The 23,394-nt window shown below is 46.8% G+C and overlaps 1 protein-coding gene across 7 annotated transcripts in view; it reads right to left on the bottom strand.

Annotated features, from left to right (window-relative positions):
• Positions 1–23,394, bottom strand: part of tdrd3 (tudor domain containing 3) — a 183,913-nt gene that overhangs the window by 34,884 nt on the left and 125,635 nt on the right. Inside the window, exon 13 of one of the 7 annotated variants that reach the window (XM_038817692.1) lies at positions 5,078–5,272. The exons of the other annotated variants lie outside the window; for them this stretch is intronic. Coding sequence (XP_038673620.1) covers positions 5,255–5,272 — 18 coding nt within the window. The 3' untranslated portion in view covers positions 5,078–5,254. Of the gene's footprint in view, positions 1–5,077; positions 5,273–23,394 lie in introns of those variants that run through there. 7 annotated transcript variants of the gene reach the window in all.

The raw sequence follows: 23,394 nt of genomic DNA on the forward strand, positions 1-23,394 counted from the left end.
GGGGAGCATTTATATCCCTGCAAATCTGAGCACTGAAAAATCCCCTTACTGCATAGGTGACAGTGGTCTCTCCCAATGCTGCACTGTAATTATTACTCGATACACAAAATGGCCCATATACATTTTAGTCAATTTCTCCCTTTCTACTCTATTTTCCCCAAAAATGAAACTACCAAGCTTCCTCCATTCAACACCAAATTGCAGGGTACAGATAAAATTCATAATAAAATCCTGTCTTGAATAAAATGAAGTGACAACTATGCAAATAGGCACAGCCCACTTTTGTTTACCACTTTGCTGCATTATATTCTTCACCTTGAAAAGCTGGAACTCAATGTTGAGGAACCTATTATATTTTCAGCACATTCTATTTTTATTTCATAATGCAATATTTATCACAAAACCCAGTTTATAGCTATTTGGAAAATAAATTCATAATGAGAAAATGACCAGTAAAGCTCAACACATTTTATTTTAGTAACCTGGCATTTCTTGTAAGTGTGAATTGAAAATGAGAGTAATTCTAAGCATATGTAATGAAATCAAGAGATTAAATGAAGACAGGCAAATTCTCTCAACATTCATAAATTAGAATTGACATTTCTTTCAGATATGGAGAGTCTCAAATATGAAAACATTCAACCTCCTTGATTTAACAGTCTCTCAAAACGAATAATAAACAAATGATGTGTAATGTGCAGGTAAAAATCATGAGTTTCGCTTTACTGACAAGTTATTGAGATGACATGTTTTTACTCATTAATAGTACAAGACTGTACTCATTTGTTTTCCAATATGGGGGATCAGAAGTGAGAGGAGAAAGTACTTTCACTTTGAAGTGAACGAAGACCAAGTCAGAACTTCAGAACCACTCAATCTTCTTCCTCCTCTAGCTTTGTAATACCTACTCAGTAACTAAGGATCTACTGCATCTTTTCAACTTTGGTGGAGTTCTTCGTTTGGACCCTGGCATTTCCATTTTCTCATTTCAAAAAGAGTCAAGAACAGAAGTCTAGATTACCAAAAATCATGACTGCATAAAATGAAAGAAAAGGTTAACAGCTGAGATGAGGTGTACCAAAGCTCCGGACCTCTCCAATCATGCTGGATTCTGCAGAATGCTGGTCCTGCACAAATCAATCCTAATGTTTTAGGGTACATTCTACAGTAGTATTAAACTCCTGTGCAAGCACAGTTCAATATTTGGACAGTTGGAAAAGAATGGTCAGTCTGATTTTGCTTTGGTAATAACTGCTTACAGAATAGCAGACTTCAATGAAAAAATGAAGAATTTGAAGAAGTCCAAAATTAAAAGCTAATCAAGAAGCAAACTTTAAATTCACCAGATTAAGTGGAATAATAAATTAATTGCTGAATGCATTGTAATTAACCAATGGATTGATGAACCACCTGAAAAGGTGATAGGAGATTCAAGCCACCACTTATTGGTTTGCTGTGTCAGCCTCCTGGAGAACCCAGTATGATTGGAAAAAACTGTAGATTTAGTGAATTGGGAATCAGAGCTGACAGTAACTTTGTCTTGCCATTTGTGTGTTCAAAATTTTCAATGAAGCTTAGTTTTACTGTTCATGACTATTTCTTTTAAAACTGAGAAACAAAGCTGAAACATCAAGATCCATAATTAAGGGCTCTACCAAAGTTGGAAAATGAAAAAGATCACTAATTAGTGATTAGGTTTAAAAATTAAAGACCTCGGGACAGCAGGAGGACGATAAATGGCTCCACGGTTTTGGGAATTTGAGAGAGAATGAGTTAAGAGTGTGAGATATTATACAGTCTTACAAATGCAACTTAAGATTACAGAAGGAAAAGTGTAGAATTATTCAATTGCAACAGAGGCAGAACAGAGATCCGAAAATACAGAAAAACAATTGTACCGATGCAAGAGACAGATTGTTTCATATTTTTCATTAAAGGTGACATAAACTGTTGATGATTAAATGGGTTTGTCTGACCATATCTATAAATTATTTAATTAACTTAGTGCTGTGCAAATTTGAAGTTCAAATATGGTTTAGCACAAGTTTCAATTTAACACATTTATTTTTCCAGCCCAGCGCGGGGCTTGGAGAATCGCACCCATAGTTACTACTGCAATACAGAATGTTGACACTGCAGAAGAGTATCAACGATGGCAGAATATATGGTTTCACTTAAATGGTGTAAACAAGAGATTTATTTTACTTGTAGAAGTTCTCAAGATTCTGATTTTTCCCTCGTGGTTTGCGTCTAACTCAACAACCAATTAATAATCACTGATTTTGAACCAGATGTGACAAAACAAACAAACATTCATCCTAACTGATCATTAGATTTCACTCTGGAGAATATTTCAGATCAATCTTCATCATTTCCAATTCCTAACTGAAGGAATAAAGTCAATTAATTTGAATTTGCAAAATACTAGGTGATAGTATCGTGTGACATCGTAAAATGAAGAATTTTATTTAAATTTTAAAAACTCCGCAACACTCATTTTATGCTGCTGTTTATGTTGCAGCCAAGTTGAAAGCTACCCTGAGCTGACATTAATTGAAATTTGTGACAAAATTTACATAAATGTCTTACTGAAAATATACAATGTGAGCTGAATTTAAAAGCTGGAAGAGATTTTTAAGGAAGAAAGGAATTAATTTTTAGTTATATATACAATACTTAAATCACAGCAAGTCTAAACTTATGGTTATTCTCCTCAAAGTTCCCAAGAAATTTCTATTTCAGTCAGATGGACTCCAAACTTGTATGGGCTAAAGGAGCCGATGTATATATTTGGACAAGGGAAGTGATGGGACTTTCACTCGAAGTGAGGGCTCTTTGGGGTATAGATGGATATGCGGGGTTTGTGTGCTAAAAGGGGATTTTTGGGCTTTCCTAGGGTCGGGCAAGGGGGAAAGGGACCCGGGCGGGGGCCTCCACGCTGGCCGGTCTAAGCCGGCCAGTGAATGAGAGTGAGGTGGGGGAGGGGCTCCAGCCATCGGAGCCTGGCAGAACAGGGTCCGAGTGGTCTAGCCGGGGTGGAAAGTTGGGGGAAGGAACTGAGGTTGGGGGAAGGAGCTTTACAAGAGGCAGTGGACGGGAGGAGTTGGGGATGGGGGGGGGTTTAAAACTCTTGGGTATCATGTACGGCACTCTTTCAGAGGTTGGACGGCGTTGAGTGTGTGTGTGTGTGTGGTGGGGGGGGGGGGGGGGGGGGGGGGGGACTCTATGGTGACCATGGGCAGTCCCGGGCTCTCTTTTTCTTTTTCTTTTTTGTTTCCACCATGGGAGGGTTTGTTTTATTGGATGCATATATTGACAGGTGAGCCATTGTTTGGGGTGGTGGGAGGGTGGGATCGCTGTTATTGTTAAGGGAATTGATTTTGTATTTGTTACCGTTTACTGTCTGTGGGTGGGGTGTAAATCTTGAAGGAAAATGTGAAAATGGAGAATAAAAACATTTATTTAAAAAAAAGATTGACTCCAAAGCATTACTTACTCCCTAACCCATGAACCCTATCAAAAGCTAGTGTTTTGTAACTGCTTTTTTCAGAATAACTTTAATTGAATGGCTGCTCTGCAACCATCAGAAAGAACAAATAACAGATAGATTTCACTAACATCAGTTTGAATACTGAGCTTGTCTACCAGGAAGCCTGGAGTTCAACTTAAGTTCTTCTTTTGGGGTGCAGTTTGGGAGCTGCAATTAATTTCTTAAACTAGAACCAGTCATTACTTCCTGAGTATTTTGCGAAAATTATGAAGTGCAGTTATTGAAGGAGTGCAATGGCTATACCGCGAGTAATCTTTCATATAAAGCAAAATGTCTCAAAGTTTTTTCCAAATAATGCTGTCACGTACCAAATATATTAACAGCAAATTAGTTACAATAGCAAACCTTGTATGACACCAAGAAATAAATTCTAATTCACAAGTTGCAGTCTGGAGCAAAAAGCATCCTGAACTCTATTTTCTTCTGGCTCAGTTTGTTAAAAAAAAATTCAGCCCACTATGGAACACAGCCTGGGCGCCAAATTTTCAATTCCAGTCTATATTGAGTAAATTGATTTTTCAATGTGCTGGCATGAAGGTACATTTGGTTTCAATGCCTCAAGGTCAAAAAGTGTATTAAAAATTAACCTAAAGCGCTGCAAAAGTGGACAAGCAGAAAGACGTCAACTGAAAATGGGGCCAATTGTCAATAGTGACCTCCTTTATAAATTAACACGACAACTCACACAAGGAATTACCTGATGCCACAAAGAGCATGTGTTGCTTGTAGATAAGTACTCAAATGTTACTCATTGTTTTTGAGAGAATTAAGACATTTTAAAGAGGGAGGTGCAAGAAAACATGGGTGAATGCCCCAAACTTAGCTTGTGTGAAATATGGCAAAAGGAGAAGCTGCTTGGATGTTTTGGGAACTGGAAGTAGAGAGAAAGATAGCGAACAAAAGAGATGGAGGGAGATAAGGTTAGATGTTAGTAAACTAAAGGGTGAACTGATCAAAGTTTTCAAGATGTTACGGGAAACAGGTAGGACAAATGGATAGAAACCATTTTTGCAGATTGGGGGAGTCTGGGACCAAGGAACAGTCTCAAGGGTAGAGCCAGACCTTCCATGAGTGACATTAGGGAAAATTTCAACACACAGAGGGGTTTAAGTTTGGAACAAACTGCGACAAACAACAGCTACACCAGTTGTAAATGCTAAGCTGAGACTGATAGTTTTTTGTCCAAGAATATAAGGCAATCCCCTAGAACAGGTTTGAGGGGGTTACACCCATATGTCTAAAATGATAGGGAGAGTAAAGAGAAGACATACTGTATAAAAAATCCATAGCTAATTATACAAAACATCACAGCAACCATGTATCAAAATATCGATCCATTGAATGGCCTAACCAATGGATGAAGCAAGCTTGTAAACTTCAGACTTCGTGTTACTAAATTTCATCAAGGCATACAAAACAAAGAGCAACATTTTTCTCAGGTAAATATTCCTCAACTGTCTTGGTGATGTGTAAATTATTTATATGTTACCAGACACAACAGAAGAGAAATTGCAAGAGAACTGAAGAGGTTGTGACAAAATGTATAAAACTTTTATTGCAGATAATACATTTTAATACATTTTTCACTGTTTGTGATTCAAGTTTTTTTTAAAGAGCAATCATGCTGTGATGTGAAATTGGGTCATCTCTTAAAGGCTGCAATCGTCGGTGCACACTCCGATATGGTCGAACAATAGGGGTCCTTCACTCCATTAGGACATTCTATAATATGGTGAATAAAATAAAATGTTACCCGTTGTAGCTAGTTTTGTGCAACTAGCTCACTGAATGAATCCAAAATGTAATAAGTGTTATTCCATAGTCAATGTGATTTAGTCCAACATTTAAGCTCAAGCAGAGAGAGAGCAACTGACAGATTTTGATAAATCAGTTCCACATTTGGAAGGATGAAAATGTTAACTGATCAATATTAGTACTATCTTGTATTAAAAAATCTTAGGCAGCCAGCAAATTGAATATTTGTAGACATCTTTAAAATAATTAATCCCAATTAGCATGAAAGATATTTAAACTGTGTGTATTATAAGTTCACCACAAACGATAACGCACTGTTTGCTGTAACCTTAGATTGAACTCCATGACAAATTGAAAATAAAAATGGCTTCATGACAGAATTAATGTTCTTTTCTATTTAATTCAGCTTTGCATTATTACAGTTGTAACCTCTAATATGCAATGAGCATCAGTACCCACACCTTCCACTTATCACCAATGGTTACTACCAGTTCTGTCGGTAATTACCTCTAATTGGTTTTTGTAAAAGTTATATCCCCAAATGCCACTCTCTTCTGTCAGTAATGTGTTGCTTCTCAGGATAGCAATTAGCAATGCAATAATGAGGGTTCAAAACATTTCCATATTCACACCACCATGTAACAAAGTTAAATATACATAATAGATTCAAAGTGCTTTTTACATGAGCTAAAAGCAAAAGTAAACGCAAGAGCCAATAAAAAGACGAGGCAATTCTATGCAGAAGCTGCACATGCAGGAAGCACAAGTCAGGAAATAGTGAGCTCACGGCCACTGAATTGCCATATGCTAAAACAACAAGTGCTGATCAGTGTGCCTGATCACAAAGTCAGGCCTATAAACATTTTGCATTGGCCTTACAAGGCGACAGTCATGAATTTGAAGCTGCAAACAATAATTTACCAAGATTGTTGCAGCATATATAGCAAAAATTTTGACTGATGTTGTGAACCCTATATATTTGCTCAAACTCACTGAAGAATAACTCAACATAAATTCACAGTGAATAAATTATAAAAAATGATGCAAGGACAATTTGAATAAACTAGAAACTTACAACTGCTACCAGGTGCCTAGTGGTGCAGAATTTGAGGGCATTGACATCTGGTGGGGGCAGGATCAGACTCAGATGTAATCAACTAGCCTGGCAGCATTTATCATTTAGGCTTACACATGAAGAACTGGAACCCAAAATCAATCAACAATATTGGAAGGGGAAAAATATTAGGCAAACCACCCATGGCAGCAGAATGCACATAACCATGCCATATTTTAAAATTATTTCAGCAATCACAAAGCCCAAGAGTGATAAACATTGGCAGTATAGCATCCATGCAACAAGTATTTATCTCAATTTAAAACAAGCACAACGTTCTGGAACATTCAACAATTTATTCTTTAAACCTAAACACCACTGATAAAATCTGTAGGCCACTAAAGATTTGTGGGCTTTTCATCATGTTTTTCTAAATGTAATTTTTAGAAATGTATTCACGGGATGTGGATGTGGCTAGCTAGGCCAGCATTTATTGCCCATCCCTAATTGCCCTTAGAATTAATATCAGCAGAAAAAATGTTGAAGTTTCTCACTCCTGTTAACAACCCTTTGGTTACTCAAATTTGTTTAATCTCTTATGAAGACATATACAAAATATACATTTAACATGTCTGCTCTTCCCTGATTCTCCATGATAATTTTTCCTGTATCTGGCACAAAGGGATCAAAATATATACTTTAGATACTCTCTTCCTTCTTGTATATTGGTGAAAACTCTTACAGTCTATTTTTCTATTCCTGGCTGGTTTACACTTAGAACATAGAACGATACAGCGCAGTACAGGCCCTTCGGCCCTCGATGTTGCACCGACATGGAAAAAATCTAAAGGCCATCTAACCTACACTATGCCCTTATCATCCATATGCTTATCCAATAAATTTTTAAATGCCCTCAATGTTGGCGTGTTCACTACTGTTGCAGGTAGGGCATTCCACGGCCTCACCACTCTTTGCGTAAAAAACCCACCTCTGACCTCTGTCCTATATCTATTACCCCTCAATTTAAGGCTATGTCCCCTCGTGCTAGCCACCTCCATCCGCGGGAGAAGGCTTTCGCTGTCCACCCTATCTAACCCTCTGATCATTTTGTATGCCTCTATTAAGTCATCTCTTAATCTTCTTCTCTCTAACGAAAACAACCTCAAGTCCATCAGCCTTTCCTCATAAGATTTTCCCTCCATACCAGGCAACATCCTGGTAAATCTCCTCTGCACCCGTTCCAAAGCTTCCACGTCCTTCCTATAATGAGGCGACCAGAACTGTACGCAATACTCCAAATGCGGCCGTACTAGAGTTTTGTACAACTGCAACATGACCTCATGGCTCCGGAACTCAATCCCTCTACCAATAAAGGCCAACACACCATAGGCCTTCTTCACAACCCTATCAACCTGGGTGGCAACTTTCAGGGATCTATGTACATGGACACCGAGATCCCTCTGCTCATCCACACTACCAAGAATTTTACCATTAGCCAAATATTCCGCATTCCTGTTATTCTTTCCAAAGTGAATCACCTCACACTTCCCCACATTAAACTCCATTTGCCACCTCTCAGCCCAGCTCTGCAGCTTATCTATGTCCCTCTGTAACCTGCAACATCCTTCCGCACTGTCTACAACTCCACCAACTTTAGTGTCGTCTGAAAATTTACTCACCCATCCTTCTGCGCCCTCCTCTAGGTCATTTATAAAAATGACAAACAGCAACGCCCCCAGAACAGATCCTTGTGGTACGCCACTCGTAACTGAACTCCATTCTGAACATTTCCCATCAACTACCACTCTCTGTCTTCTTTCAACTAGCCAATTTCTGATCCACATCTCTAAATCACCCTCAATCCCCAGCCTCCGTATTTTCTGCAATAGCCGACCGTGGGGAACCTTATCAAACGCTTTACTGAAATCCATATACACCACATCAACTGCTCTACCCTCGTCTACCTGTTCAGTCACCTTCTCAAAGAACTCGATAAGGTGTGTGAGGCATGACCTACCCTTCACAAAACCATGCTGACTGTCCCTAATCATATTATTCCTATCTAGATGATTATAAATCGTATCTTTTATAATCCTCTCCAAGACTTTACCCACCACAGACGTTAGGCTCACCGGCCTATAGTTACCGGGGTTATCTCTACTCCCCTTCTTGAACAAAGGGACCACATTTGCTATCCTCCAGTCCTCTGGCACTATTCCTGTAGCCAATGATGACCTAAAAATCAAAGCCAAAGGCTCAGCAATCTCTTCCCTGGCTTCCCAGAGAATCCTAGGATAAATCCCATCCGGCCCCGGGGACTTATCTATTTTCACCTTGTCCAGAATTGCCAACACTTCTTCCCTACGCACCTCAATGCCATCTATTCTAACAGCCTGGGTCTCAGCATTCTCCTCCACAATATTATCTTTTTCTTGAGTGAATACTGACGAAAAGTATTCATTTAGTATCTCGCTTATCTCCTCAGCCTCCACACACAACTTCCCACAACTGTCCTTGACTGGCCCTACTCTTACCCTAGTCATTCTTTTATTCCTGACATACCTATAGAAAGCTTTTGGGTTTTCCTTGATCCTACCTGCCAAAGACTTCTCATGTCCCCTCCTTGCTCGTCTCAGCTCTCTCTTTAGATCCTTCCTCGCTTCCTTGTAACTATCAAGCGCCCCAACTGAAACTTCACGCCTCATCTTCACATAGGCCTCCTTCTTCCTCTTAACAAGAGATTCCACTTCTTTGGTAAACCACGGTTCCCTCGCTCGACCCCTTCCTCCCTACCTGACTGGTACGTACTTATCAAGAACATGCAATAGCTGTTCCTTGAACAAGCTCCACATATCCAGTGTGCCCAACCCTTGCAGCCTACTTCTCCAACCAACACATCCTAAGTCATGTCTAATGGCATCATAATTGCCCTTCCCCCAGCTATAACCCTTGTCCTGTGGGGTATACTTATCCCTTTCCATCACTAACGTAAAGGTCACCGAATTGTGGTCACTGTTTCCAAAGTGCTCACCTACCTCCAGATCTAACACCTGGCCTGGTTCATTACCCAAAACCAAATCCAATGTGGCCTCGCCTCTTGTTGGCCTGTCAACATATTGTGTCAGGAAACCCTCCTGCACACATTGTACAAAGAATGACCCATCTAATGTACTCGAACTATATCTTTTCCAGTCAATATTTGGAAAGTTAAAGTCTCCCATAACAACTACCCTGTTACTTTCGCTCTTTTCCAGAATCATCTTCGCCATCCTTTCCTCTACATCCCTAGAACTATTAGGTGGCCTATAGAAAACTCCCAACAGGGTGACCTCTCCTTTCCTGTTTCTAACCTCAGCCCATACTACCTCAGAAGAAGAGTCCCCATCTAGCATCCTTTCCGCCACCGTAATACTGTCCTTGACTAGCAGCGCCACACCTCCCCCTCTTTTGCCCCCTTCTCTGAGCTTACTAAAACACCTAAACCTCGGAACCTGCAACAACCATTCCTGTCCCTGCTCTATCCAGGTCTCTGAAATGGCCACAACATCAAAGTCCCAGGTACCAACCCATGCTGCCAGTTCCCCTACCTTATTTCGTATACTCCTGGCATTGAAGTAGACACACTTCAAACCACCTACCTGAACACTGGCACCCTCCTGCGAAGTCAAATCTGTGCTCCTGACCTCTATACTCTCAATCTCCCGTACCCCAAAACTACAATCCAGGTTCCCATGCCCCTGCTGAATTAGTTTAAACCCCCCCAAAGAGCACTAACAAATCTCCCCCCCAGGATATTGGTGCCCCTCAGGTTCAGATGAAGACCATCCTGTCTATAGAGGTCCCACCTTCCCCAGAAAGAGCCCCAGTTATCCAGAAATCTGAATCCCTCCCGCCTGCACCATCCCTGTAGCCACGTGTTTAATTGCTCTCTCTCCCTATTCCTCATCTCACTATCACGTGGCACGGGCAACAACCCAGAGATAACAACTCTGTTTGTTCTCGCTCTGAGCTTCCATCCTAGCTCCCTAAAGGCCTGCCTGACATCCTGTCCCCTTTCCTACCTATGTCGTTAGTGCCAATGTGGACTACGACTTGGGGCTGCTCCCCCTCCCCCTTAAGGACCCGGAAAACACGATCCGAGACATCACGTACCCTTGCACCTGGGAGGCAACATACCAAACGTGAGTCTCTCTCGCTCCCACAAAATCTCCTATCTGTGCCCCTGACTATTGAGTCCCCAATTACTAATGTTCTACTCCTTTCCCCCCTTCCCTTCTGAGCAACAGGGACAGACTCCGTGCCAGAGGCCCGTACCCCATGGCTTACCCCTGGTAAGTCGTCCCCCCCACAAGTATCCAAAACGGTATACTTGTTACTCAGGGGAACGACCGCAGGGGGTCCCTGCACTGACTGCTTCTTCCCAGTCCCTCTTACAGTTACCCATCTATCTCCAGTCTTTGGTGTAACTACTTCCCTGAAGCTCCTATCTATGACCCCCCTCTGCCTCCCGAATGATCCGAAGTTCATCCAGCTCAAGCTCCAGGTCCCTAACACGGTTTTTGAGGAGCTGGAGTTGGGTGCACTTCCCACAGATGAAATCAGCAGGGACACTGACGGCGTCCCTCACCTCAAACATTCTGCAGGAGGAGCATTGTACTGCCTTCCCTGACATCACCTCTAGATTTAAAAAAAAAACAAGAAAAAGAAAAAGAAAGGAAGAGCTTACCTGATATTACCTCAAACCCTGCTCTCGCTGAAAGGTAAGCAAATTTAAAGGCACTCACTCACCTTCACGACAGGCCCCTGCTCCCGCTTCCCAACCACCGTGGGGTGGGGGGGTTGGTTAGAGGAGGAGGTAGGGTGGGAAACACTCACGAAGTGTTTCAGGTTTAACTGTCACTTGCCAACAGCCTCTCCACAAACCACCTTCAACTTAGGCTGACCGCACTGCACGTATGCAAATTTCCCCAGAACAGCTGATCAGTAGCTCTGCTCTGCTGCCCTCTGCTGGACCTATTCGATTTTTTTCTGTTTGGACAATTTTTTCTTCACCCTCTCATAACTTCATAAGCAGTCCCAATTCTCAGTCTTGCCTAAATTTTTTGTAACACTATAAAATTAATAAAACAATATCCTTAACTTGCCTTTCTCAGAGCTTTTATATTTTTAATGGAATATATTATTGAACATTTTGAATTGTTTCTGTAAATGTGTTTTTGATTTGTTCATGGGATGCGGGTGACGCTAACTAGGCCAGCACTTATTGCTTATTGCTAATTGTCCTGGAGAAGATGGTGGTGAGGGTGTCTTCTTGAACCGCTGAAGTCCACGTACTGTGGGAAGACCCATAGTGTTGTTAGGGAGTATCACAATTTTGACCCAGCCACAGTGAAAGGACAGCAATATAGTTCACAATCAGATTTTCCCTTCATTGGGGCAGACAAAAATTACCCTCTACCTGTTGATTAAAGTCAAGGACCGAGGCACCCCCATCACTGCATCCTGAATCTCCAAACCTGTCCTACTCTCACTCACACCCTCCTGACTTTTGCCACTGACCAACTCTAAAATTCTACTTATCTTAGGGGTGTGACTTCTTCCTAGAGCAAAGTATCCAGGTAATGTTTTCCTAACTGATGCTCTGCCATATCTGCAGCTTGGATTTCAGCTCAACAACTAAGCTAAAGTTGCTCAAGTTCCAGGTGCTTACCACTGATATAACTGTCTGGGATCGCAAAGTTCTCCACAAACTTCCACACGTTGCAGTTACAGCACACTACATGCCATGCAATGTCTGTCTATCCTTATTTATTTGATGAGTTAAGTTATCAGAAATCGAGAAAGTGAAATAACAGCAAAATACAGACTCCAAGCTAAAACATAAAAGAAAAACACCAACTACTGGAGGTAAAAGAAAAGATGTGAAAAGCAGCATCTACTTCCATCTCTACACTGAATCATCACTTGCACCAAATTCCCAACTTTAACACTCTGGTCCATAATCACTCGTGACTCACATTCCTTGATGGCTATGCCATCAGCTGTCAAGGCCTGCAACTCTGAAATCCCCTTCCTAAATTTCTCCATCTTCATAGTCTCGACCACTCTTTCCTCCTCCAAAATCTACCTCTTTGAACAGGCTTTTGGTTACCTGCCTCAAACAATACAAGGGGATACACAATAAATGACAGGAATTTGAAAGTGTATGGGAACAAAGGAACTTTGGAGTGTATGTCTGCATAGATAGCAGTGCTGGGAGATAGTGGTTTAAAAGGCATAAAGGATACTTTTTTATTGGTGAGGCTTGAAATATAAGAGCAGGGAGGATATGCTAGAACTGTATAAAACATTAGTTATACTGAAGCTGTACAATTGCATATAGTTCTGACAACGCTGTCAGGAACAATGTCATCACACCAGAGACAGTGCAGAAAGAAAGGACAAGGATATTGCCAGGAATGGAGAATTTAAGTATGAGGTTAGATTGCAGAGGCTGGGTTTGTTTTCTTCAAACAGAAGAGGTTGTTAATTATGCTAAATCCAGAAAGAATATACAAGAAGCCATTTGCACTGGTGTCAATAACCAGTAGCATGAGTTTGAAGTAATTCTCTTTCACCCAGAGGGTAATGGGTGTCTTGAACTCACTGCTTTATGAGGTGGAGAAGTAAGAAACCACACTGCATTTAAAACACACTTGGACATGGATATGAGGGGCCATAACCTCCAGGGCAATGGATCATGAGCTGGAAGTTGGGATTAGACCGGGTAGCTTTAATAGCCAACATGGACTTGATCAGCCATCTCAGGACCTACCAAACTGGAGTGGAGCAAGTCACCCTCGATCCAGAGGGACTGCCTAAGAAGAAGGTAGCTCCAAGAGCAGGTGCATTAGTAACTTGCATCCCGACTTCCCAAAGTCTGTCCACCATCCACAAGGCAAAAATCAGGAGCACAATACTCTCCACTTGCCTGGATGAGTGCAGCTTCAATAAAACTCAAAAAGCTCAACACCACCCAGAGCAAAAAGACCGCTTGATCAGCACCCCAAACACCTACTTAAATATTAATTCCCTCCACCACTGACACACATTGGAAGCAGTGGGTACCATATACAACTCGACACATCTCCTTCGACAACACCTACCAGACCCATGATTCTAACATCGAGGAAAATCACAGTAGTGCAAAGTTGCTCATGTTTAAACCTTGCTTTCCTCGATTAAAGCTTGCTTTCCTGTGTATTCCCCTTTATGTTCTGTTTTGCTGGCTGCTACAATTCTGCAAACTGCTTCCAAATTAAACTAACTCAGTCTAATGTGCTGTTTGGATTGGTCCAGTGATGCCATATTTTGATGGATTTGGCGAGTAGCCAATCAACTCTTTTGGAATCCCGGGACTTGTGTGGCTTTCAATTTTGATTGGTAGAGAGCTCCAAAAGTTTCTGGAAGGCGGCGGCAGACTCAATTTTGAATTCTGTTCTGCTTTTACTTAAGAGAGCAGGACAGTGGTTTGGACTCTCTCTATTAGCTAAGGCTGGCAATTAAAACTTTCAACCCTGCCTGTGAAAGTGTAATTTCTGATTAAAAGGCTGCAAGCAATCTCTCTGTGTAGACAGCCTGTGAAAGCCTAACCCCTCTTTGAAAGGCTGAGGAAAGCCCAATCAGATATCTCTCCTGCGATATTTAGAGGTCTTTATTGGAGAAAATACCTTTTTTTTTCTCTCTCGCCACTTCAGTTGGTTCTGACCTACAGAAAGAGCAGGCCAGTGGCCAAGAGGGAGTAGACTGAAAACCCTCCTTTAAATTATCTAGTTTTCATAGCGGCTGAATACAACTGTGTGGCTTGCTAGACCATTTCAGAAGGCATTTAAGAGTCAACAACATCATTGTGGGTCAGGAGTCACATGTAGGCCCGACCAGGTAAGGATGGCAGATTTCCTTCCCGAAATGACATTTGTGAACCAGGTGGGTTTTTACAACAATCAACCATGGTTTCATGGTCATCATTAGACTTTTAATTCCAGATATTCTATTGGGTTTAAATTCTATCACCTACTTTGGTGGGATTCGAACCTGGCCCCCAGATCATTATCCGGGTCTCTGGATTACTAGTCCTGCATCAATACCACTATGCCATCACCTCTTCGTGAGGTGAGGTGAGAGTGACTGCCCTTGGCATCAAGGCAACATTTGACTGAGTATGGCATCAAGGAACCCTAGTTAAACTGGAATAAATGGGAATCAGAGGGGAAACTTTCCGCTGGTGGGAATCATACCTGGCACAAAGGAACATGGTTATGATGGTTGGAGATCAATCCTCTCAACTTCAGGACATTACTGCAGGAGTTCCTCAGGGTAGTATCCTCGGCCCAACCATCTTCAGCTGCTTCATCAATGACCTCCCTTCCTCATAAGGTCAGATGTTTGCGGATGACACCAGCAGTGCCAGGGTACCACCTGCCCAAAGGACATGCAGCTGGGGGCCTCCGATTCCCTTGGAGACACCACGAGTGCCGTTCCGTCTGGTCCCTGTTTGTGGGGACCAGTGTCAAACTGCACTCACCAGAGGTCCCCGAGGCAAAGGGACTGAATCTCAAAGCTTTAGTACCTCGGGAATCTGCACATTCGAGTAAGGCTAACTGCCTCGCTCTAATATGCAGATTTGCGAAAAAGTGATCCTGCCCATTGTGGGCGGGATTCACCTCGCAACGTCTCGAGAGACTGCGTTGAATTTTGTGAGGTGTTGTGAGCCAGATAGATCCCAGTGTGGCCGGAAGATTGCGCCCTGTGGCTGTGCCTGCACCAGATGGACTGAAGTAGTTCATGGCAGCAACTCATCACCATTGTTTTAAGGTAAATTAGGGATGGGCAACAAATGCTGGCATTGCCACATCCTAACAAAGACTATATAAAAAAACTATTAAAACGTTGTCAATAATTGATCCAAAATTGAAAATGATCATTTAACAGATAGTTCATCACCCCTATTTTCTCATCCCCCAAGACCATCCTCAGTTGGACAATAAACAAGTTGAGCCACTTAATACAAATCGAAGAATAACAAAAAATGAAGAAGCAGCCATACTTAGGCTGTATTAACCACTAAACACTATTCAAGAACAGGGGCGGGACTCTCCAATAATCGGCGCGATGGCCAGGACCTGGCGCGGATCACTCCGGCATCGGGCCCCCCCCCAAACGCCGCAAATTATCCGGCCTCAAATGGGCTAGCAGCGGCGTGACGCCATTCGCGACAGCGTCACCCGCTGTGGACGCAGCGCGTCACTTGACGCCGGACGGCGTAATCAACGCCGCCCGGCGTCACAGCACAAAAGACCCCCCCCCCCCCCCCCCCCCCCTCCGGAAGATCACCAAACATGGCCGTCCACTGCGCCAGGAGCGCGACATTGAGGCAGTCCTGGATGCTGTACAGGAGAGGGGGGAGGCCCTGTACCCGGACATGGCCGCAGGGTTGCCCCACGCCTCAGCCGGCGCCTGTGGAGGGAGGTGGCAGAGGCCGTCAGCGCTCGTCAGGGCAGCCAGGGAGAGTCCCCCCCCCCCCCCCCCCCCCCCCCCCCCCCCCCGGGCATGAGAGGCACACACCCACGTGCAACGAACCCTAACCCTACATCTGACCCTACCCTTGACCCTGACCTTCACCCTACCCTTACCCTTGACCCTGACCCTACCCTTAGCCTAACGTGTTGCGACCTCTGCCAATATACGCACAACCGCTGTCGTGCAGTCATATACCTGTCTGACACTGTTGCCCTTTACCTCTGCCACCCACCCGCCCCCCACAGGAGAAGCGTGCACACAACAGGGAGCGTCAGAGGACTGGAGGGGCACAACTGATGAGAGACCACTCTCCGTCCATGAGGAAAGAGCCCTGGAACTGGCAGGTGGACCCGAGGACCGGGAGGTTACCGATGCAGAGGTCGGGGGCCCGCCAGCAAGTGAGCCACCCACGGCCCTTCCCCCTCCCCCATATCCCCCCTCCCCCATATCCCCCAATCACCGCCCGCGTGTCTAACCATGCATGCTGTATTGTGTATTGCAGGACCAAACGTCGAGGCACCCGTCCCCGCGGATGCCGACCGCCCGCAGGATGCCCCAAGGCAGCCATGGGAGAGGGAGAGACCCGGCCCCTCTGGCGTGCGACGCCCGCAGGCCCCCCCAGGGCGGCCACGGGAGCAAGAGAGAGACTCGGCCCTCTGGCGTGCGACGCCCGCAGGCCCCCCCCAAGGCGGCCACGAGAGTGGGAGAGACATGGAGCACCACGGAAATGACACCCCCGTCTCGTGCGGGTGCGGCGAGGCAGGCGTGTGACACCCAGCGACGAGGGGAGCAGCCACAGGCCCGCGTCGCAGCCGAGCCAGGACAGGCCAACCCCGGACAGCCCAACCCCGGACAGCCCTACCCCGGACAGCCCTACCCAGGACAGCCCTACCCAGGACCCTGCCACCCATGAGACGGGACGGCAGGACAGTGACAGAGCGGACGGGTGGAGACGAGGCGCCACCCCAGGGGACCATGGACTCGGAGTCTGACAATGCGCACGACACAACGCCACTGCTTTCTCCAACACCCTCCACCATCGCAAAGACACTCACCTCGGTTGGGCACTTCAGTGATGAGGCGTCTGGTACACTCACCGGTGCGCACAACACAGCCGCACCAGTACACCAGGTGGAGGTAGGAGCAGCAGAGGGGCCGGGTGGTCGGAGGGCATCCTGGCGCAAGCAAACATCTGCCGCCCAGACGGGTCCTGGGTTCCTGGAGTTACCACACCCACCCATAAACCCGATGCAGCCACCAAACCTGGGATGAAGGAAGAGGCTGATGGCTCGCTTGCGGCAGCTGCAGACGCAGGTGGAGGAGTCCACCCGCGTCCAAGAGGTTGGATTCGTGCCGGTCATGTGTGCCACCCAGGCCGAAACCACACGGGTGGCGCCCGCGGTGGAGGCAATGGGTGCGGCGGTGTCAGACGTGGGGAGCAGGATGCGAGGCCTGGGGCTTTCCATGCAGGCGGCGTCCATGGCCCAGGACTTGGCTTCCCTCTCACAGGAAGCCATGAGCCAGAGCCAGCGGCAGATGGCAGAGGCGCTCAACGCCGTGGCCCAGTCTCAGCAGGCAATGGCCCAGTCTCAGCAGGCCATGGCTGAGGGCATCGGGCCACTGTCCAGCTGCTGGCCGGCGTCGCCCAGTTACAGAGAGGGATGGCCAACTCCCTGAGCTGCATGGCTGCAAACCTGCAGACCCTTGTCGATACCAGCTCGGGCCTCCAGGACTGGCAGCGCCAGGTGTCGGGGGGGCATCGGATGTCCGGTCCATTCGCACCCCCGACCCATGTAGAGGCCCGGGGGCCATCGGGCACCCCGAGGGAGGAGGAGGTGCTGGGGTCCGTCCCGGGTCCCCCTGTAGGGGAGGTCCTGGAACACCGCGGCACCTCAAACTCCCCCCTTCCGTCCCAGGTTCATCTGGTGGGCAGCGGGCAGGACAGGCTGGCAGCTCACCATCCCAGTCGCCCGAGCCGCAGCCTGGCCCATCTAGGCCGGGCCGCCCCAGGAAACGGCCGCCAAAGGGATCCCGAGTCACAGGGCAGGAATCACAGGAGTCCACCTCCAGTTCTGCAGTACCGTCTGGGGAACCACCTAGGCGTAGTCAAAGGGCCCGTAAGGCCAAACAATTAGGCACAGAGTAAGTTGGCACGGGTGAAGGGCGCAGACGGGTTTTAGGGGCTAGGGCACGTGTGTGGACAGTTTGTAATTAAAATCACTTTCACACCTACAGAAGCTGCCTTTGTGTTCTGTCCGAAGCGTGCGGGGGTGTCATGTACGTTGAGCGCCAGTGTGTGTGTGGTCTTACGTCGTCCCCAGGTGAGTGTGCCTTCCCTCCACCTGGGCCGCTCTCTCCATCCCCTCCGGGCAGAGGATGGGACCATGCGCTGCAGTGTCACGGCCGCATGCAGGGATGGTCCGGGTGGATGGTGGTACTGTGGCCATGGATCAGACATTGTCCAACGATGTGGAGCCAGGAGCTCATCGCAGAGCGTGTCATCATCATCCTCCATGGCCTGCAATAGACAAGCCTCCACCGGCATTTGTGTGAGCCCGGCCCGTCGCAGGTGGATGTGCAATGGTGGGTGGGGGTGGTTGGTGGTGGTTTGGGGGGGGGGGGGGGGGGGGGGGGGGGGTTAGGGTGTTGGTGCTGGGTGGTCGAATGTTGCCATGGTGTGCGGTATGTGGCCATACTCGCCGATTCATACGCCCCCTAGTGAGTGAACCGGGCGGCTATCAGTCTGTCCGGTGCTCGCTGGCCCAGCCGGTAACTGTGGGTAGCCACCCGCCCATGTCCAGCCCGTCTGCCCTGACCATTGTCCACATCTCCATCATCTGGGGAAATCTGCGCCTTTTCCTCCTGCTCCTCCATTCCCCCCTCCTCTCCCTGCGGCACATCGCCCCTCTGCTGGACTATGTTGTGCAGCACACAGCACACCACAATGATGTGGCCGACCCTATCTGGCGGGTACTGGAGGGCCCCCCCCCAGAACATAGAACATAGAACAGTACAGCACAGAACAGTCCCTTCGGCCCTCGATGTTGTGCCGAGCAATGATCACCCTACTCAAACCCACGTATCCACCCTATACCCGTAACCGAACAACCCCCCCTTAACCTTACTTTTTAGGACACTACGGACAATTTTAGTATGGCCAATCCACCTAACCCGCACATCTTTGGACTGTGGGAGGAAACCGGAGCACCCGGAGGAAACCCACGCACACACGGGGAGGACGTGCAGACTCCGCACAGACAGTGACCCAGCCGGGAATCGAACCTGGGACCCTGGAGCTGTGAAGCATTTATGCTAACCACCATGCTACCGTGCTGCCCCATCTCCAGAGATGTCCAGGCACCTGAAACGCATCTTCAGCAGCCTAAAGCACCTCTCTATCACACCCCTTGTCGCTGTATGGGCATCGTTGTAGCCATTCTCCGCGTCACTCTGTGGCCTCCGTATAGGCGTCATCAGCCCCGACCACAACGGGTAACTCCTGTCGCCCAGCAACCAGCCTCTCAGCCGGGGGGTGGCGTCCCTCGAACATGCCGGGGATGTAAGACCGCGACAACACGTACGAGTCGTGAACACTGCCCGGGTACCGGGTGCAGACGTGCAGGATCATCATGCGGTGGCCGCAGACCACCTGTATGTTCATGGAATACGTGCCCTTCCTATTGGTGAACATAGCCCTGTTGTCTGCAGATGGCCGCACGGCGTTGTGCAGCCCATCGATCGCCCCCTGGACCACGGGAACCGGCCATGGCAGCAAAGCCCACGGCCCAGGCATCCTGGCTCGGCCGGTCCGCAGGGAACCGGATGTAGCGGTCCGCAATTGCATAAAGGGCGTCTGTCACTGCCCGGATGCACCGGTGCACCGATGTCTGCGAGATGCCGGACAGTTCCCCACTCGGTGCCTGGAATGACCCCGTGGCATAAAAGTTCAGGGCCACAGTAACCTTGACGGACACGGGGAGAGGGTGTCCTCCCCCAGTGCCACGCGGTGCCAGGTCTGCCAGCGGGTGGCAGATGTCTGCCACGGTTTCACAGCTCATCCAGAATCACCTCCTGCATTCCCGGACCGTGAGGTCCTGGTACGACGAACGGGGCCGGTCCACATGGGGCCTTCTCGGGCGTCTCCGCGACCGTGGGAGGATGGCACCTGGCCAGGCGGACGACCTCTCTTTCTCCCCCCCCACGACTATTTGCCGGTCGGAGAATTTGGGACACGGCGGGGGCGGGATTGACGCTGGCCCCGGGCGCTTCTCCGACCCGGCGGGTGGTCGGAGAATCCTGCCCCATGTTACCAATTACTCAAGGGGCATAGTGAAAGTATTAAATGAGTACAGTAAGCCTCCTCTTTCAATCATCCTATTTTAATTTTGGCCAGTTAATAGCGTCCATAGTTGCATTTAGCACTGGGAACTTTGTTTTAATGTCTTATCACATGGCTCTGATGTAGGGGTTGGTGATCGGTGCCATTTTAGAGCTGCCGCTCCAGCTCCCTGACCCTCCAATTCACTGCCAACACTGCATCTCACCGACCCTTCCTCCCCTCACCACCTCTCCAGTTTGCAACTCACTTCTGCGAATCAAACCTGCTCTTCCTGCCTTTCACCACTCATCTTGCAAGCTGTCACTCATAGCAATGTTTCGGGAGAATGAAGCGGGGAATGAGAGAGTTATCAAGCAGGAGGGTCAGAAAGGGAAGCTGAACCAACTACCACTGATGCAGAGTTTAAATGTACACCTGAACTGCTATTTAAACTGTAAGAAGTCTTACAACACCAGGTTAAAGTCCAACAGGTTTGTTTCAAACACGAGCTTTCGGAGCGCAGCTCCTTCCTCAGGTGAATGGCGAGGTATGTTCCAGAAACATTTATACAGACAAAATCAGAGATGATGGACAATGCTTGGAATGCAAGCATTTGCAGGTAATCAAATCATTACAGATCCAGGGAGAGGGATAATCACAGGTTAAAGAGGTGTGAATTCTCTCAAGCCAGAACAGTTGGTGGGATTTTGCAAGTCCAGGCCAGATGGTGGGGGGTGGATGTAATGCGACATGAATCCAAGATCCCTGTTGAGGCCGCACTCATGCGTGCGGAACTTAGCTATAAGTTTTTGCTCGGCAATTCTGCGTTGTCGCGTGTCCTGAAAACCGCCTTGGAGAACGCTTACCCGGAGATCAGAGGCTGAATGCCCTTGACTGCTGAAGTGTTCCCCGACTGGAAGGGAACATTCCTGCCTGGTGATTGTCGCACGATGCCCGTTCATTCGTTGTCGCAGTGTCTGCATGGTCTCGCCAATGTACCACGCTTCAGGACATCCTTTCCTGCAGCGTAAGAGGTAGACTACATTGGTCGAGTCGCACGAATATGTGCCGCGCACCTGGTGGGTGGTGTTACCACGTGTAATGGTGGTATCCAAGTCGATGATCTGGCATGTCTTGCAGAGATTGCCCTGGCAGGGTTGTGTGGTGTCGTGGTCCTGGTGTTGTAAGACTTCTTACTGTGCTCACCCCAGTCCAACGCCGGCATCTCCACATCATGGCTATTTAAACTGACCTCAGGTTCTGCGATCAGTTTCCTGAGCCCCGAAACAGGTGCTGTACAAGTTAAATTTACAGCCACGTTAAACACAATTTTCAAAAATAACCTCAAATGAAGTCCTCTGAATGTTCACATTTTCTGAATGAGACCAAAAACAGACGACATAAAATGCTTCTCCCTATGACCCGCATAGCACAATAAGGGGAGGATGGCGGGGAGGATGGGGTAATGATGTGAATCAGCACATTGTCTTTTCCTCTTTAAACCTGGATACAAATCCATACAAGGGACTAACAACTTTTACTGATGGCACAGATACTACACCAAATGAGTATGGTTAATAAATCAGCATCCAACGAGGATGACCACGGTATCTCACTACATTCACCCCTTTCCTACATGTAGTTCTGTTATCAATTGTCAGATGAACAACTGATGCAAGAATTCGAAATGTCAACAGAAGGAATCTTTTATATATCATTAAGACAGCATGATGTTGGTTTACACTACATTTATCTGTGCTATTTGCATTTGAATTTTTTATTCATTCATTGGTTGCGACATCACTAGCAAAGCCAACATTTATTGTCCACCCCGAAATGTCCTCGAGAAGGTAGCAGTGAGATGCCTTCTTGAATAACTGCAGTCCATGTGGTTTAGGTACACTCACTGTGCTATTACAAAGGGAGTTCCAAGTTTTCTGACCCAACAACACAAAGGAGTGATGATATAGTTCCAAGTCAAGCTGCTATGTGGCTTGCAGGGTAACTTCAAGTGATGGTGTTCCTATCTGTCTGATACCCTTGTCCTTCTAGGTGATAGAGGTCATGAATTGGAAGGTGCTGTCCAGGAACGCTTGACAAGTTGTTGCAGTGCATCTTTCAGATTATGCACACTGTTGCTACTGTGCTCCGGTGGTGCAAAAGGCGAATACTTAAGATGGTGAATACTTAAGATGGTGAATAGATGTTGATCAGGTGGACTGTCTTGGATAGTGTCAGGTTTCTTGAGTGTTGTTGAAATTGTACTCATTGAGGCGAGTGCTTTCCATTACATTCCTGACTTCTTTATAATTATCTTTATTGTCACAAGTAAGTTTACGTCAACACGGCAATGAAGTTGATTTGAAAAGCCCCTAGTCGCCCAATTTCGGCGCCTGTTCGGGTACACTGGGGGAGAATTCAGAATGTCCAATTCACCTAATGGCATGTCTTTCGGGAGGAAACCGGAGTACCCAGAGGAAACCCATGCAGAGATGGGGAGAATGTGCAGATTCCACAGACAGTGGCCCATCGAACCTGGGACCCTAACGCTGTGGAGCAACAGTGCTAACCACTGTGCTACTGTGCCACCTTGCAGATAGTTGGTGGACAGCTTTTGGAGAGTGAGGAGGTGAGTTACACACCACAGAATTCCCAGCCTTTGACTTGCTCTTGTGGCCAGTGTGTATCCAACAGTGTTCAGGTTCATTGTGATCTAATGCACACAACCTAGCTACCATGAAGGCACAGACCTACCTTGAAGCATTCTAAGGCTACCTCAGGAAGAGAGTTTTTCCGTTCACTGGATGTGGGCATCACTGGCTCGGTTAGCAATTTCCATCCCCAATGACCATCCCCAAATGCCCTTGAGAAGGTGGTGTTCAGCCACCTTCTTGAACCACTACTGTCCATGTGATGTAGATGCACCTACAATACTGCTGAAAGAGTCATCCAGGATTTTGACATACAACAGTGAAGGAATGTTGTTAAAGTTCTAAACCAGGATGGTGTGTGGCTTGGAGGCAAATGGACAGGTGATCCAGTTCCCATGCTTCTGTTATCCTTGTGCTAGGAGGTGAAAGAGTTTCCAGATTTTCATGGTGCTGTCGAAGAAACCTAGGTGAGTTGCTGCAGTGCAACTTGCATATGGTACACACCCCT

Source organism: Scyliorhinus canicula, chromosome 14 (genome assembly GCF_902713615.1).
Source record: "Scyliorhinus canicula chromosome 14, sScyCan1.1, whole genome shotgun sequence".
Classification (NCBI taxonomy): domain Eukaryota; kingdom Metazoa; phylum Chordata; class Chondrichthyes; order Carcharhiniformes; family Scyliorhinidae; genus Scyliorhinus; species Scyliorhinus canicula.